Below are 15,973 nucleotides of genomic sequence, written 5' to 3'. Positions count from 1 at the left end.
ACTTAGGCTTAATGCTGAAATCTTATGATAACAATGGTAGTTGTCCTTGGAGCTGGCTTGTACATTACAGGTGTACTGTATATGCCTATTTTCTTACTTCACTCCCTTCTGTAAACTCTCTGACACTCATTTGTTCTCTTGTATTGTTCCCTATTTCAAGTCAGAGTTTTATCTTTTTTTTTTTTGTTCAAGGTTTCTTTATTATTTTTACAACTTGTATATGAATTCACAAAAATATACAAAAAATTATGTATTTTTACCCCCCCACCCCCCCAAAGTTCTCGCTCCGAAAGAGAGAGTTTTATCTTTTATATCTAATAATTTAAGTCCAGTACCTCATCAAAGAGATCGCAGGCTCGGTAAGGCGGGCCTCTTTCCGAGACAAAGCCAGCAAACGCCATGCCATCCAAAACCTTGGTCAGGAAGTCGTTCTCAATTAGGCCTCGCTGGCCCAAGAAGGCAGTCTGAATATGGTACAGTCAAAGGAGATAGGGATAGGCACACAATTAGAAGGTTTACAGCAAGGGTCTTCAACAGAGTGTCCGGGACCCTAGGTGGTCCTCAGAGTTGCTACAGGGGGTCCTCCAAATCTTTGATAGAAACCTTTTTTCTTTATTCTTTATATCAACCATAGCGTCCATATTCTGAGATTTTTAGCCAAATATAGCAGATTGTGAGCTTGTAGATTGGCAAAAGAGGTTTGGTGTAGAGGGGAAAAAGAACAGATTAAATACAGAGTGAAAGGTCAAGTTTATTAACTCATTTAGTGCCACCCCTTTCACCACTAGAGGGCGCCCAGTGGCCAGAGAAAATCCCATAGAGATATGCTGGTATATGCAGAAGCCCTGCAGCCATGACTTGCCTGAACACTTTCCTTTGTGCATGACTGCATGTACAGGAAGAGGATGAAGTTAGCTTGAAGTTAGCTATTGGCTACCAAGCATTTTAGAAGCCTTATTTTCGTCAACTTAGCCATGATTAAACCTTGCACACCTCATGCATGGGAAAAAAACAGAGAAGAATGAGCTCTGAAAAATCCAATGCAATCCAGAGTGGATTTGTGCAGTTTGTTCACAGCTTTCAAACAAACAAATCCGATTGGAAATCCGTTCAGGCATTCTTGAGATAATCGCCCTTATGTTTTACATGTAATGTAAACAAAAATGGCTGCCCTGTATGTTAGATGGGGTTGTATGGGGGTGGAACATGCAAAATCGCGATTGAAATCATGTTCACCAGATTTGATGGGGTCCAAAAAAAAAAAAAAAAAATTCAAAAAAAAAATTTTCCAAAAATTTTTTTTTTTTTTTTTTTTTTTTTTTTTTTTTTTTTTTTTTTATATCCCGAACTTGTTCGGGATAGGCACCCTGTGATACGATCATATATCCCGAACTAATTCGGGATAGGCACTCAATGAGTTAAGTATTGACGGTTCAAGTGGTTAAATATCTGAAAATACAAATTGACATGAATCCAAAATACACTGATGATCGTGCTGTCAAACAATGAAACTATATTATGGAATCTAAAAGATTGTGGGGGTCCCTGCTTCATCTCTCTCTCAACTAAGGGGTCCTTGGCCTGAAAACATTGAAGACCCCTGATTTACAGGACCACACAGAGGAAAGCACTGTATAATCACGTTCATATGGACAATTTGCATTTAAGGTTTACGAACCCCTGCCATCATAGCCTTTCTAATGTGCGTGAAATAAATATAAATCTGAAAAACTCTGCAAGCCACAGAACAACATTATGTCCCCGCCAAAATTAGGGACAAGCCGAAGCTCTCATGCTGCATGCACGGAAATGAGATAAATCTAGCAACAAGACGACAACAAACAACACAACACGCAAGCAATTTTCATCTACTTCTTCCTAATTTGTGATTGTTATGTCTCTGCTCTTTTGACTTCAACTGAGAGAGCAGGGCGTTTGTGGATAATCTGAGCCATGTGGGGTACGTTGAAAGGGACGGGACATGTTGAGACGTTACCACGGAGACGCCGCAGACACGAACAAACACAAACCCCAGTGTAACACAAAAATGTAAACCTAATACATTTCATATGGCCCGTGGTCTGAGCTCTGCCCTGGGTTAGAGGACTCTGTCCCAAGCTAATATCAACAAGAAAACAGATAGCATAATGGTGTAGTCATGCTGTAAGGAAAACACATCAAACTAATATACACACATTAAAAGTTATATCTGACGGTTCCGCTCATGCAATTCCCTTTGTTCCAGGACGCTGACCAAGACCTTCTTGGCAAATAGGAAGAACATTGTGTCTGTTTAAAAAATAACAAAACTGACAGCTTTGCCATTTTTAATGTCATCGTGTTTAAGGCCAAACAAGCTTAAACAAATGAAAGAAATATGGGTTCATGTGATTCACAACGGGGTAAGCTTGCACATAGCACTGGATGGTTTATCTTACCTTGTGAAAGTGAATAACGGGTTCAGAGTGGATGCGGATGAGCTGCAGACAAGACCTGTAGCCTTGGAAGAGTTGTGCAAATAGCCTGAGGAATACAGCCCTCACCTCCTTGTCCTGGAAAACACACACACACACACACACACACACACACACACACACACACACACACACACACACACACACACACACACACACACACACACACACACACACACACACACACACACACACACACACACACACACACACACACACACACACACACACACGTTTGTATTACTAACCTTGTTGGGGCGTCAAATGCTATTTTTAAATCATCTGTCATGTTTACTTACCCCACTGACTAATCTAACCCTTACTTCAAGATCCCCATCTATAACCCTAAACCTAATCTTTAAAATATATATATTTTTCCTCAAAGGGATAGTTCACAGAAAACAATATTCTCTCTTTTCCTATTGATTACTCACCCCATGAAAACGTGAATTCATGGATATTGTTTTGTTTATGTCGCATTCCTAAGCTAATACTTTGATGACTGGCTTAGGAATGCGATAAAAACTAAATCCTTTTGATTCTGGTCAGTGTAGAGAGACCAAGAACAGAAAAGGAGAGATATGCAAAAAAAAATGGGGCCAGATTCAAACCCAGGTCCTTGCACTCACAATGAGCACTGACTGGGTGCAACTAGGTACCCGAAAGTGACCCTAAACCCTTAACCCCTCACCCTGATGGGCCTCCCACACCAAGCACCATAAATATAACTATAAATATATCATTCACCACTGTTGTCATTATAGCTGTGGTGCGGACTCTGGGACCCTAAGGGAATGATTTTCAAAATGATATATTTACAGTTATAGCTATTGTGGCTTTGTGTACAGGGTCCTTCACCCAATACTATAAATGCCATATCCTAACCCCAACTTAAATCTTTTACTAATGGTAAACCTAACTTTCTTTCATAACCATACAAATTACGCTTCCCTCATAAAAAGAAAGATGTCCCCACTAGGGCCGGTTTTACTATCGTTGAGGGCATATTGGGTCCCCAAAAGGAATGCACAAGCCACACACATGCACAAAAGAGTTATGAAACAAAAGCAGAATCCAACTAGAAGCAGTGATCTTCCGAGCACAGGTCTCCACCAGGTCAGGTAGGTTATTGTGGGCTCCTGGTGGCGCTATAATAGTCCAATGTGAAAAGGGTGCAATGTCTTCTTCTGCATTTCACATCAATCAGACACTGAATTCATGATTTGAGGCATTTTGTTCCAAACAAATGTGTTCCTTGGCTTAGTGGGAATGTGTGTGCAAAATTTCACAGAAATCGCACCCTGCGTTCATGATTTGAGGCATTTTCTTCAAGACAGACCAATCCTGCAAACTTTGGAAGCCAATGTTAGCCAACTAGGATGGAAATGGAATATGGAATATTGGACAGATCTGTCTTGATCACATGACTATAGAGATACTGTGTACCGATTTGTGTGATTTTTGAAGCGGTGTCAGCTGCTTCCAATATACAGCATTGTCTGTCATATGCCTTGTCCTCACTCACCGTCGTCCAGTGCGAACAGGATCTACGCATGCGCGACTTTACACCCCCTCTGGGAGCTGCATGCGCGATGAGATCAGTGGGGACATGCTGCCTTGTTTTGTTAGACCGCAGCCAACATGTTGTCTAGGCAGAGGCGTTCTAAAGTCTGGCTGTATATTTCATGACAATGTGCATGTTAATGTCACACTGTCATTGGCTGCACCTGTGTGCTGGCACTCTCCGAGCTAGTGAGTGCCTTAAAAAGTGTTTTCAAGCCGCATCCTACCATGTTCTGACTGCTGTGAACAGTGCCGTCATCATTATAACACAAAACAAGCTGCTTGGTCAAAGTGCTCCGTGTTGTTATGCTCCCCTATAAATCACATGTGCAACTTGTGCAAGAAAGAAACGTGTGTAAATCCATTGATAGAAGTGCAGCAGCAGCTCCGACAAAGAAGCACAAAGTAGCCTACACTGTAAAAAAAAAACGTTCTGGTTCTGACCACCGCAAAAAACGAGGCATTGCACTGTAAAAAAATATTTACAAAATTAACTTTATTTTTTTATAAAAATAAATAAATAGCCTACAAATAAAATAAAAATGTAGCTGTTAATATTACGGGCTCATTGGGCTGTATGCAGAGAAATATATTTACTGCACCCAGCATTTAGCTTGTCAGAGTGGTCGTGTTGGAGCCCCTCAGTGCGGCTTCAGAGTTCATGTGCAATTTTTTCCAGAGAGAGAGAGAGAGAGAGAGAGAGAGAGAGAGAGAGAGAGAGAGAGAGATTGATTGATTGATTGAATACTTTATTATAAATTTGCATAGGAAAAAGTACAGTTTCATGACGGTGCAGTTCCCTGGTACAAGGTCAACTAAAAGAAGATCCTAGTAAGCTTTTCAGCTTATTTACACAGGAAACCTTTATGTAGGCCTATCTCCTATAACATTGAATGACAGACGGATAGAACTCCATCATCATTTTAGGGGGGCCCTGCGATTTTCAGGGACGCCACTGATCATTGCCTTCGGCAGACTTAAAATGAGCCATTTTGATCGCGACAAGATTGGAGTGCGATTGATCGCGATTTAAAAAATGAATCATTGCCCACCTCTAACACAAATGCATATAAACACATACATAATCCCCATATTTCTATTCACCTAATTTTTATGTCAAATAATTTGTATTCATCATAAATATACAATTAGCAAAGCCATCCTTCTACACATTTATCAACAGTGTCTGTCTCAATACACTGCATTCCTCCATTGGCTGCTCTTTATATTATGATGCTCCTACATATTCTCATACACGCACCTGTTAGTTACTTTCTTCATAACGCACACTCTGCACATATTTTGGAGCAAATATCTTCAAATGGGTAATATAGAACTAGAACACACAGAATTCATAGATCTAGAACACATAGAATAAAAAACATAGATCTGGATCTGCTCAAATTCACCGCTTCACTTCGAAACGAGGTTTGTTTTTGTATAAAATCTGAAGGCGTATAAAAAATGCAGGGCAAAGGTTTTTCCTTGGCCTCTAGGGAGCGTGCATACAACATTTTACACTGATCGGTGGAGTTATAGGTAAAAACACGAATCAGTCTGTTATAGAGCCACCATGAGGCTGATTTGAGGGGGGAAAAACGGACGGACAGGGTTTAAAACATAGTCTCGGCCATGCCTTCCAGCCTGGCAGAGACAATAACTCACATTTATGCAACATGACATGTTTTTTACCTTTAGGGCAACAAATTATAGTCCGAAGGAAAAACACTACCTCACATGTTTTTAGCTGTTCATAATATGAACAGCTAGAGACCATGGTATTTATATGAGGGCATGGGAAGATTTAGAACTTTGTATTTGTTATCTCTTAATATGCTCTTTTAGTGCTTCTGGGCGGTAAACCAGAGTTGGGTAAACCATATGGAGGTAAACCAGATTTGATCACACCACATGGAGGTACGTAAACCAGAGTTGGGTTAACCACAGTGTGACAGTAGCACATGTGTATAAAAGGTAATGGTTACCTACCAACAACTTGAGGTTAGAGGGTGCAGTTCGAGGTGGAGGAAATGCATTGTCCGCTATCTGCAGATCAGGGTTCAAAACCTATGAAAATTAAAACATCTCAGGTTGATTTATGCTTTGGTATACATTTCTTTTATGCTTCCATGTGGGTTCTTTAATGGATTCCTTACAATGACCATTGTTGATCAAAAACCTACTATTGATTATTAGTTTGGAGAACATTGTATTCTTTAAATAGGTGTGTGTGTGTGTGTGTGTGCGTGCGTGCGTGCGTGCGTGCGTGCGTGCGTGCGTGCGTGCGTGCGTGCGTGCGTGCGTACTTACGATGGACAGGGCAGATATTGTGTGGTGCTGTAGTGGTTCAGGGAGCGAGGACAGGTGGATACACTCAGGAATCTTTATTGTTCCTCCATCCAAGTCAGCAATAATAACGTCCAACTGGGGAACACACAACCCACTGACATGTCAACCAGTTTGATTCCAATGAGGGGGAGTGTTGTGATATATGAGTAACACGCGGAAAGCCTGATAAGGTTGAACCGAAACCTTCTAAATAAAGATCTTTCTTTTTTTTTTTTTCATTTATGTTTTATTGTATTTTTCATATAAATCACAAAAACAAAGCAAACATAATCATAAAAAATAAAAATAAACAATACTTATAGAAATACACACACATATCCAAGGGGGAGGTATCTGCCACTCTACACATTAGTTACTCTCTATACATATACTGTAGCACATTCATTTCAAAATGCACGGTCCGCTATGGGGCGAACTCAAACCACATCTTAAATAAAGATCTTTCTGAAGTGTGGATGAGTGTTTCTGAAACCAATGGGCTCAAGGGGCTGAATGATATCTACCCTGGTCAGTAGAAGGAATGTCTGAACTCTTGATGGAGTATCACCCTTTTTAGCATATCTAAATACATTGAGAAATATGTGCAATCTGCGATTTATGGGGTCTGACATAGGGTCTGCATGACTAACTGAATGTACTAATATGTACAAATATTATTTGTACTCACCAGGTCCTGTATTTCACTCTGGAACATGGAGTGTACTCCAATGATGAAAGGGGTGGGCGAGCTCAGGACTTCTAGCAACCGTGACGGCAGAATGGGGATGTATGGGTAACTGAGTTGAGAAGATAGGATGATGCAATAATGAAGACAAAATAAAATAAAAGTAATAATAATGGATGTCGAAAAGAAAGAAAGAAAAAGAAAGTAAGATATATAAGTATTGGCCCAGATCAAAGGATTGTAGAGAAAGGGGATTTGAATGTGAGCCATTTTGAAACCCACATAAAAAGCCAACGCAAATAGTACACCTGTACTAAGGAGAACAATAGCTAAATAGTGGTAGGACTGATTCATAAATGCCATAGCAAATATATTTACAAAGTCGAAGAATGTAATGTCATCATCATCCACTCTACACAGTACAGTGGATGTATGTGTCACATACTGTAGGTTGACATTCAACAGAGACAAACCTCCGGTCAGCTACAGAGGCACACCTTATTCTTGAGAATTAAGTTAAAATACATTTTTACCACAATGTGTGTGCTGCTGAGTGGATACTGTAGATGATGCACCACACCATGGAACTTAAAAGTACCACAGAGCATAAAGACAAACAGTCTGTATATGCATTGCAAGGATTCATTATGATGTAAAGATTTATTAACATTGTCAAATATTTCAAACAATTCCAAAGCATTCTGTAAACCAGGGGTTCTCAAACCTTTTTAGTGAGCCCCCAAAATAAACATATATGAACTGGGGACCCCGACCCTGACAAGCACTTAGAATTGTAGGTATTACATTTAATGTTCCACAGATAAATATTGTGAAAATAGCAGATCTCTACATGCTCACAACGCCGTTGTGAGCATGTAGATTGGCTATTTTCACAATGTTCGCCTTTAGCATTACTTAATATTTGACAGTTTGGTATTAAAACTATAAATTATAAAGGTGCAGATACTCTGTATACACTTATACTGTGTGTTGGTTTGTTTACCATTGAGTGAGGGAAAAGAATTACATTAAGCTAATCATCTGGGGACCCTACAAAATAATTTGGGGACCCCACTTGTTTTGAGAACCGATGCTGTAAACGCTTGACTCAACACAATAGGCAGACTGTTCAGGCATGTATATTAAGTATGTTAGTCTTATTTAACTAATTATCAGCCTTGTTAGAATCAGTCCATTCCACGGAGTGAAGCACACACCTGTATTTGAGAGGGAACATTAGGGCCTCCAGTGCGCGCGAAGCCTCTCCTAACCTCTGGTAACTGGTGGAGTGGAACAAAACCTTGTGCTCCGTCAGAACCGCACAAAAAAGACTCAGAACATTCTGGATTCCTGTAGGGAGAAACAACAGAGAATATAATTAATGAGGTATTTGTTGGAATGTGACTGCCTTATTATTCCAGGACAATTTATGAAAAACATACTTTCAGTGGGGGATTTTTGACAATGAAATACAAATTAGAGTAAACAATATTGATTTGTGAACGATGTGTGATGCTTTTCCAAAGCATTCCACACCAGCTGCTTGCTTTGCAAATCACTGTACATTATTGTAAGCATGATGACACTATTAGCAATATATGTATGCATGTCATAATATCAATGATAAAATATATTAACAAAATAAAATCTTGGGACACTGCATATGTACTGTATGAACCTTCATTATGTGAAAACACATGGTTGAATAACAGAGGAAATTACATACTTTCATACGGTATAAATATTATGTCAAATACCAATCTGACAATGCAGATGAATTCTAAGTTTACAGTTCCTGTTATTGTTTCCTCTCGAGCAACTGACAGAGCAATTCGTCACACGTTGAAGCGATAAAGACAGAGGAACACAGAACCACTGGGGGCGCGATCTCTGGATATCTGAGCTAGGTTCTTCAATCAGTGATACATTTTGGATTCAACAAAATCCTCCTGTGTCAATAGAATGCTAGGACAGTCAAATGAAAACATTATGTCAACCAGCTACTTCTGGAAACTGTATTAAATTGAGTGACAAAACAAAGCATAAAAACAAAAAACGCAGGGAGAATTAAACACACTCAGCTATTACCATCATCGATGTATTTTTGACCATTACTGTGACCTTGAGCTTTTGAGCACATGGAAAATATGGGACCTATTACAGTAGTAATGTACTGTCTTTAAATCCCCCCCTTCCCCCCCTCTAGCAATCTCAAGTTTCAAAATAGTGAATTATGTAGCTACTACTCTGACGAAGAATTGGGTGCAATAAATTTAGCACAGTAATACCATTCTAAAGCATTATTTTTCTGACAATGACATATTACGTCAAATATATATAAAAAAAAATACATACATGAAAATAAAATTAAGAAATTAAACACTGGTGTTATCCTTTAAGCTGTGATATCTACATCTACAGCCTCACACTTTTGTGTTCTTTCAGGTGTTCGCTTATCTTGTGGAAACAACAACATTTCCGAGCCCTAAATAGACAAAGGCAGCAAACAACAAACAGCAACACTGTTGACGGTCGCTCCTTCCTTGTTCCCCAGGGCTTCCTTTCCGTTGCAGCGTGACATGTCCAACACACATTCCTCTCAGATGACTGGGATGACCTGTGGCCGCAGCAGCAGGGCGATGTGTGGACCTACCACACGTCTGCTCACCAACCACTACATCCCGTCACTGAGCCGGGATGACGTAATAGGCAGACGGAAATATAATAACATTTATATTTCTGTTTATATTTCTGCCTTTTAGGCTTTTTTAACAAAAATCCCATTGCATAATGGGTAATGCTGTCGGTTGATGGATCACTGTGGGGTGGAAAAAAGATCCATATAAAGAGTTCCACGCCAACCATGACCATATATGGAGTTCCGGGTTAACCATTTTATGTCTAAATATGGAGTGCGTGATGTGGCTCACACTAACATGGCGATCCAACATGGTCAACCCTAAATGATGTGAAAAGCCACCGACAAATGCACACACAGTATGGAGTAAAATGCACACACAGCCCCATCAAATGCATATGGAGATCAAAATGCATATGGAGATCAACATGCACTGGTGTGATGTCAAATGCACATAGGCCTACAGTAGACACAACAGAAACCTGAGTATTATTCCGATTTTAAGTTGCTTGATTCAGTATTTAGATATTTAATATTCATTTTATCGGACATGCCCCCTTCCTAAACCCATTGTAACTTCAAACTCCATTTTAACATGCTATACTGTAGCATGTTGTATGTTGTGTAACTCGTAAGCATGATTGTATACTGTACTATCAGACATTGTTGAATGTATTGTTTGGTGGAGTTGGCAAGTGAAGATGCAAATGTTTAGGTCAGCTAAACATCTACTGGATATACTGTGGCAGCAAATAACTTTTTTCTATAGCTGCTCTGTTTGATACATTTCATAAAACTAGAGATCTGGACTCTAGACATGAAACAGACAGATATGGCATTCGAGTGGTTAGTTTTTTTTGCGAAACAATAACAACTTCAATCTCCAATGAAACTTTGATGGGAGAGCTGGCCTCTATCAAGAATACTGACGTACATTGTGTGCTTTCTTCGTGACATACTGTATGAATTGTAGAGTCTTATTTGCTTTGTGGACTAGTGCTGGATAACGTGCTAGATTTGAGAACAAAAACAGACTTGTGAAGACTAACACAGACCATGATTGAGGATAATGTCAAGGTGCAGGCCATTTGTTTAGTTCTTGTGTATCCAGATTGGCTGCAAACATATGACTTCCACATGACCCTCACATGTGTATTGGTTAAGTACCCCCCATGCGCATGTCAACCAATCTATCCAAACAAACACAGAAGGATGCAAACTATTAGAGACTTCCGGGGTTCGTGGCAGAGGTGTGTGTGTATGTGTGTGTGTGTGTGTGTGTGTGTGTGTGTGTGTGTGTGTGTGTGTGTGTGTGTGTGTGTGTGTGTGTTTGTGTGATTGCTCTAAAAGGAATATAATACATCATGTTCTGAAGTACATTCTTATAATCAATGAGGCCGCTAAATTACGACCAATTTTCCATTACAAATAAAATCAAGTTTCAGGTGAAAGCTATTTAATCTCACTCAAAGAAACCTAAAATTAGACTCATGGACAGGGAACTGTATGCACCAATTTCATTGAGAACAAAGGCTTCTCAATTTCTCTTTCTACGTCAGACATATTGCAATGGTACAGACATGGCAAGGTGCAGCCACTACATAGTATGTCGTTGTTTTGTTCGAGAAGGAAAAAACAAAATTTACAAAAACACTTATGTGACAAAGCTAAATCATGTAATCTAGCATTAGATGTGTTTAATACCGAATTTATGCAAGTGTTTGCTATAATTGTCCTTTCATAAAGTATTTTGCTGGCTTGATTTATTGTTAATATTCTTATTCTTATTAAGAATAAAGACAAAACAGAGAGCATGTGATTTATTTCCTTTGAGGGTGTGAGGTTTCTGTGAGGGTGGTGTTGCGTGTGAGGGTTTCTGTAAGAGCAAAATTGCCACTGTGTGAATATGGTCGATGAGAGTGCAGCCATAAAGTTTATGCAGCGTCTATGGATGGACAAAGTACCATGAACCCACCGAGCTGCTGGAAGAGCAAGGCCACACTCTTGCATGTCACGGGAAGGCTGTCATTCAGAGGGGTCTGGATGAGTTGGCGATCGCCTGCTCCCAGGGAAAACAGCTTCTGTTTATTCAGAAAAGGGAATATATTCATTACATACAAATTAGAGGTTTATGATAGATGTCTATGGTCATTCATGTACACAGGACAGATCAGCAAAGAGACAAACACTCATTTATAGAGGACATGCACTGTTGAATGTCCCACAGACGCTGCAGCTGCAGCACTGAATTAGCCTTTTGAACGCGTCTGGTTGAAAACCTCAATTGCATGTTAACCAAAATATAACTGGCAACTGACACAGCTGCGGCAGTTTCAATAGGAACAGTTGAAGCAAAAAATTATTTCCATAGTGCGCTTCTGCATGTCCAGAAATCAGCTTTTATTGTGGGTGCTGAGAAATGCTTTGTAGGTCCCAAGGAGTTATGGACAATGACAATGTAATGTGATTATGTGGCCCTTCAGATGAGTGAGAGAAGCAGAGGGAGAAAGGGGGTCTCCTGTCGTATGACTCCTGACATACAGCTTGGGTCAGGAACAGGGTGTGCTGTTGAAGAATGAGCCTTTGGCACTCCTGGGGTTTCTAAATACTGATTGGTTTAATATGCTTAAAGTGCTTTAGGAGGAGTTATATCTTGTTGCGGAATTGTGATAGTGGTCAGAATGGGATCTGAATCAAAGACGGAATTCTTTACTCTCAGAGAATTACATTATTCCATCGTTTGAACCAAATGCAGTAATTTCAACCCAAGCAAGGAGAGATGTTTTGCAAAAGTAGTTGTAAATTAATGCTTTTCCCCCCATTATGCTAATACATTTTACTGCCCCTGGCATCAGCACCTACACTAACTACGACTGCCACATCCTGCCCATCCAACCCTGCCCCATCCAGCCCCGCCCCATCAAACCCAATGCCATGAGGTACTTTTGCTCCAAGTAATACAAGCATAAAACTGTCTGCCCATGGCTGAAGATAATCTCTGGCACCATCTAAACAGGACTGGACTTGACAAACACATTTGTTCTCGATCGCTGCACAAAAACAAAACATTCCTCTATCATTACTTTAGCATGATTTAAAAGGCAATAAAACATAGCTATCACCTCAACAAATAAGCACCACGTTGCAAGCAAACCCAATATGACCTCTAAAAGTGTGTTAGTCTGTGGCTGCGGGGAGCAGAGTGACGAGGTCAGCCAGACTGTGGTATTCTGGGAATGCTTAGCTTCAGGAAAACTTTACCTGAGATCCGCCAGCTACAGGAACCAGGAACGTGAAGAGATTGGCCACAAGACCTTCTGAAGGGAAACTGAGGCTGTCGATGTACACCGTGTAGATCAGACCCAAGCAGCCCTAGCAGGAAAACACAGGACATTGCTTTGTTTGCATTTTGGTCAGATATTGTGCTGTACGCAGCCACACACAGGACATAGTCACATCGTAAATCATTGGTATTGAAATCATCTTCTCTATATTACGGCTGAAACACTGACAAGGCCATGTTGGGCTCCCCACATTCACAAGCCAATCACCTACAATGCAAAACACGAATATTCTAATGATGATGAGCCACAAGGTGCAAAATCAGTCCATTTTACAAATGGTATGCAAAATATTTAATATGGTGATGTAACGTTACCCTGAATATTTCGGGGTAATCCAATCTTGAGACGAGAATTAGACTTTTTGGTGCAAAGACTTGGGCTGGCTGGATGAGGCCATCCTCTTCCTCTTCTTCATCATCTCCATCAATGGTCTTTGATCCCTGGAATATTCAAAAACAAAGCAATGGAACGCAATAAATACCTTCACATGTACAGCCTGAACGCCGATCTGAACCTCCATGTTTTAATGCCACCTAGAGTGAAATTTAAGACCAAACTTACAATAAAAAGATTGCAAAATGCTCAGAGCTCATAAAGCTTTTTTATATAATTTATAATAACTAGACCCATTTGATCTTGCAGGGGAAATTCACTTTTCAGCTTCACCCAGCACAGTGAGGGTTCTAGCATTCATCAAACCACTGGATGCTATATTTATGGATGGATGCAGATATTTGGTTTTCTTTCTTTCAGTTTTTCAATTGGCAGAACAATATTAAAGACCTTTCAACAATAAATGTAATCTCATCTAAGGTTTTAAATGGGATCTCGGTCCTGTTGATCAGGGTCCCCCAGGGGGTCTATACTTGGTCCCCTCCTTTTTCCCTTTACACCAAATCTTTCATATTTATTTATATTTTTGCCAAATGTTCGCCTATCGTGACATGCCCAGAATAGGCACGCTCGGGTTCATGTGGTTAAGTACCCATGGACACACTGTTATGCAGGTACTCAGTCTGTTACATAGTATAAATTACGCTTAAGACTGAACATGCCATTTGCCTCAATTGCAGAACATAAAAAAACAGATGTGATCAAATTTGAGTTCATAATAGTTTCTGTCAACAAAAAAAACAAAACATATTGACGTTTCTTTTGGAATAGATCATAGGTCAAGTATAAATTACTCCAACAAGAGCTCATGCGATGACAGTTGTTTCCTTTCTTGAGTTGGAATACTAACAAAAGCTAAAAACTGTAATCTCTGTTCATAATTTTATAATTTAGAGTCATTCCTTTGATTTTAAGAACATATTGTTTTATCGTTCAAAGGTGATATCACTTCCAGCCAACAAAGTCATTAGGATGTAGAATAAAGCCAGTGACACATCACACATCAAATGGTGTGAGTGTGAGGTCATATCCTATCCATCCTCCACACAGACAATAGCCTACAGTACAAAAGTAATCATCATCACATGAATATCCAAAAACCCTGTGATAAAAATATACAGAACTCACAGAATGGAATGGACAAGCAACAGCAAAGGGCGGTATTTTTTGCTACGATAACTGGGCACACTAAAGACTATTATCTTATATCAAGATATAATCTATTCTGGACATCATGTCGTACAATAACTGGTCATTGAGAAACGATGTAGTTGGTAGAATAGTAGGTATTTTGTTTTTGACCAACGACTGCTCCACCAAGAAGAGCACGCAGGTTAGGTTAGCTGTCAACAGTCTCAATCTGGTTCTCATTGTGTCTTGACGTGAATCCATAAAGCCTATCAGAATGGGGAGATACCAGCCACTCATCACTCATTCCAAGCTAAAGCCCTTATCACAAATTATTATTTTCCCCCAGACTACGAAAACATACCAGAAGTGCTTCAGCATCCTGGGACCCAGGAGCATGCTTTCAAAATATCCCATTTAGATGGGCATCTCATTTCACCATTATTTTTAGGATTTGGTTCAATTATGAGAGAAAATACATTCCTTTATCACCAGTCTGGCTTCTCTGGAATCCAGTTGGGTAGATAAGCATCCCAGTTTAGAGGGTAAAGATTGTTAAAACATCCTCACGTTTTTAAAGAACTTCAGCTATCTAGAGAGGGAATCTAGGAATGCATGTTCGTTTTGCTGGAAAATGATGTCCAAACTCTAAACTCTTCAACAGCAAGAAGGTTTGAAGGTTTATTCTTTAAAATGGTCACAGGTTTTTTAATTCCTAACATCTAATATGACAATCATCCCATGTTTTCTGCTGAACTGTCCTTTAGCACGGCATTTAACTCTTATCCTCGGTCAAGACAAGATTTCTGAACCTATCTTTTGTATCTATCCTTTAGCTCCCAAATTCAAGTTGACATAAGTAAAATCTAGAACTGCACTCTGTTAAGGTACCAACTTGCGCCCTGTGCACAAGTAGGTACTAGGGGTGGGCGATATGGAAAAATACAATATCACAATATTTTCCCAAGCTGTATCACGATACACGATTTTATCACGATTCTTTTTCACGTTTGTTTTTAAGGTTATTTTTCAGTTACTTGACAAAAACTCTCTCTGGGTTCCTTTTGGGAGGTCTAAATAGAACTTTACAAGTATGTAACTCTGACAGTATACAAATGAAACCAAATGGACCCTTACGGGTCCATTTGGTTTAATTCGTATACTGTCAGAGTTTAAATTGAATTCTGCAATGAATCGCTTAACGATTAAACAGGATTTTTTTACAAGGCTCCCTCAATTCACCCTTTGTCAAGTCCCGCCCGTTGTCCCGCCCCTCTTCACACCCATTGGTTGCTGTGTCTTGGTGGGACATTCAGTGGGACACTCCATCCACTACCATTTTAATTCAGTTGCTTCGTATTGTTATTCTGTGTGTTTAATTCTAATTTCAAACTTGGTTTCAGCAAAATGGAGCTGCTCA

General features: G+C 39.7%; 1 protein-coding gene across 2 annotated transcripts in view; it reads right to left on the bottom strand.

Annotated features, from left to right (window-relative positions):
• The window catches only part of sbf2 (SET binding factor 2), a 156,444-nt gene that overhangs the window by 81,542 nt on the left and 58,929 nt on the right, over positions 1 to 15,973 (bottom strand). For both annotated transcript variants that reach the window (XM_080730700.1, XM_080730699.1), the window contains exons 4-12: positions 13,347 to 13,472; positions 12,950 to 13,060; positions 11,664 to 11,769; positions 8,268 to 8,400; positions 7,054 to 7,162; positions 6,348 to 6,461; positions 6,027 to 6,104; positions 2,439 to 2,552; positions 336 to 464 (exon numbers count right to left, since the gene is read on the bottom strand). In XM_080730700.1, coding sequence (XP_080586826.1) covers positions 336 to 464; positions 2,439 to 2,552; positions 6,027 to 6,104; positions 6,348 to 6,461; positions 7,054 to 7,162; positions 8,268 to 8,400; positions 11,664 to 11,769; positions 12,950 to 13,060; positions 13,347 to 13,472 — 1,020 coding nt within the window. The remainder of the gene's footprint in view (positions 1 to 335; positions 465 to 2,438; positions 2,553 to 6,026; positions 6,105 to 6,347; positions 6,462 to 7,053; positions 7,163 to 8,267; positions 8,401 to 11,663; positions 11,770 to 12,949; positions 13,061 to 13,346; positions 13,473 to 15,973) is intronic.

This window comes from Nannobrachium achirus, assembly GCF_963921795.1.
Source record: "Nannobrachium achirus genome assembly, chromosome: 7".
Taxonomy (NCBI): domain Eukaryota; kingdom Metazoa; phylum Chordata; class Actinopteri; order Myctophiformes; family Myctophidae; genus Nannobrachium; species Nannobrachium achirus.
This window is presented reverse-complemented; position numbering and strand designations above follow the sequence as displayed.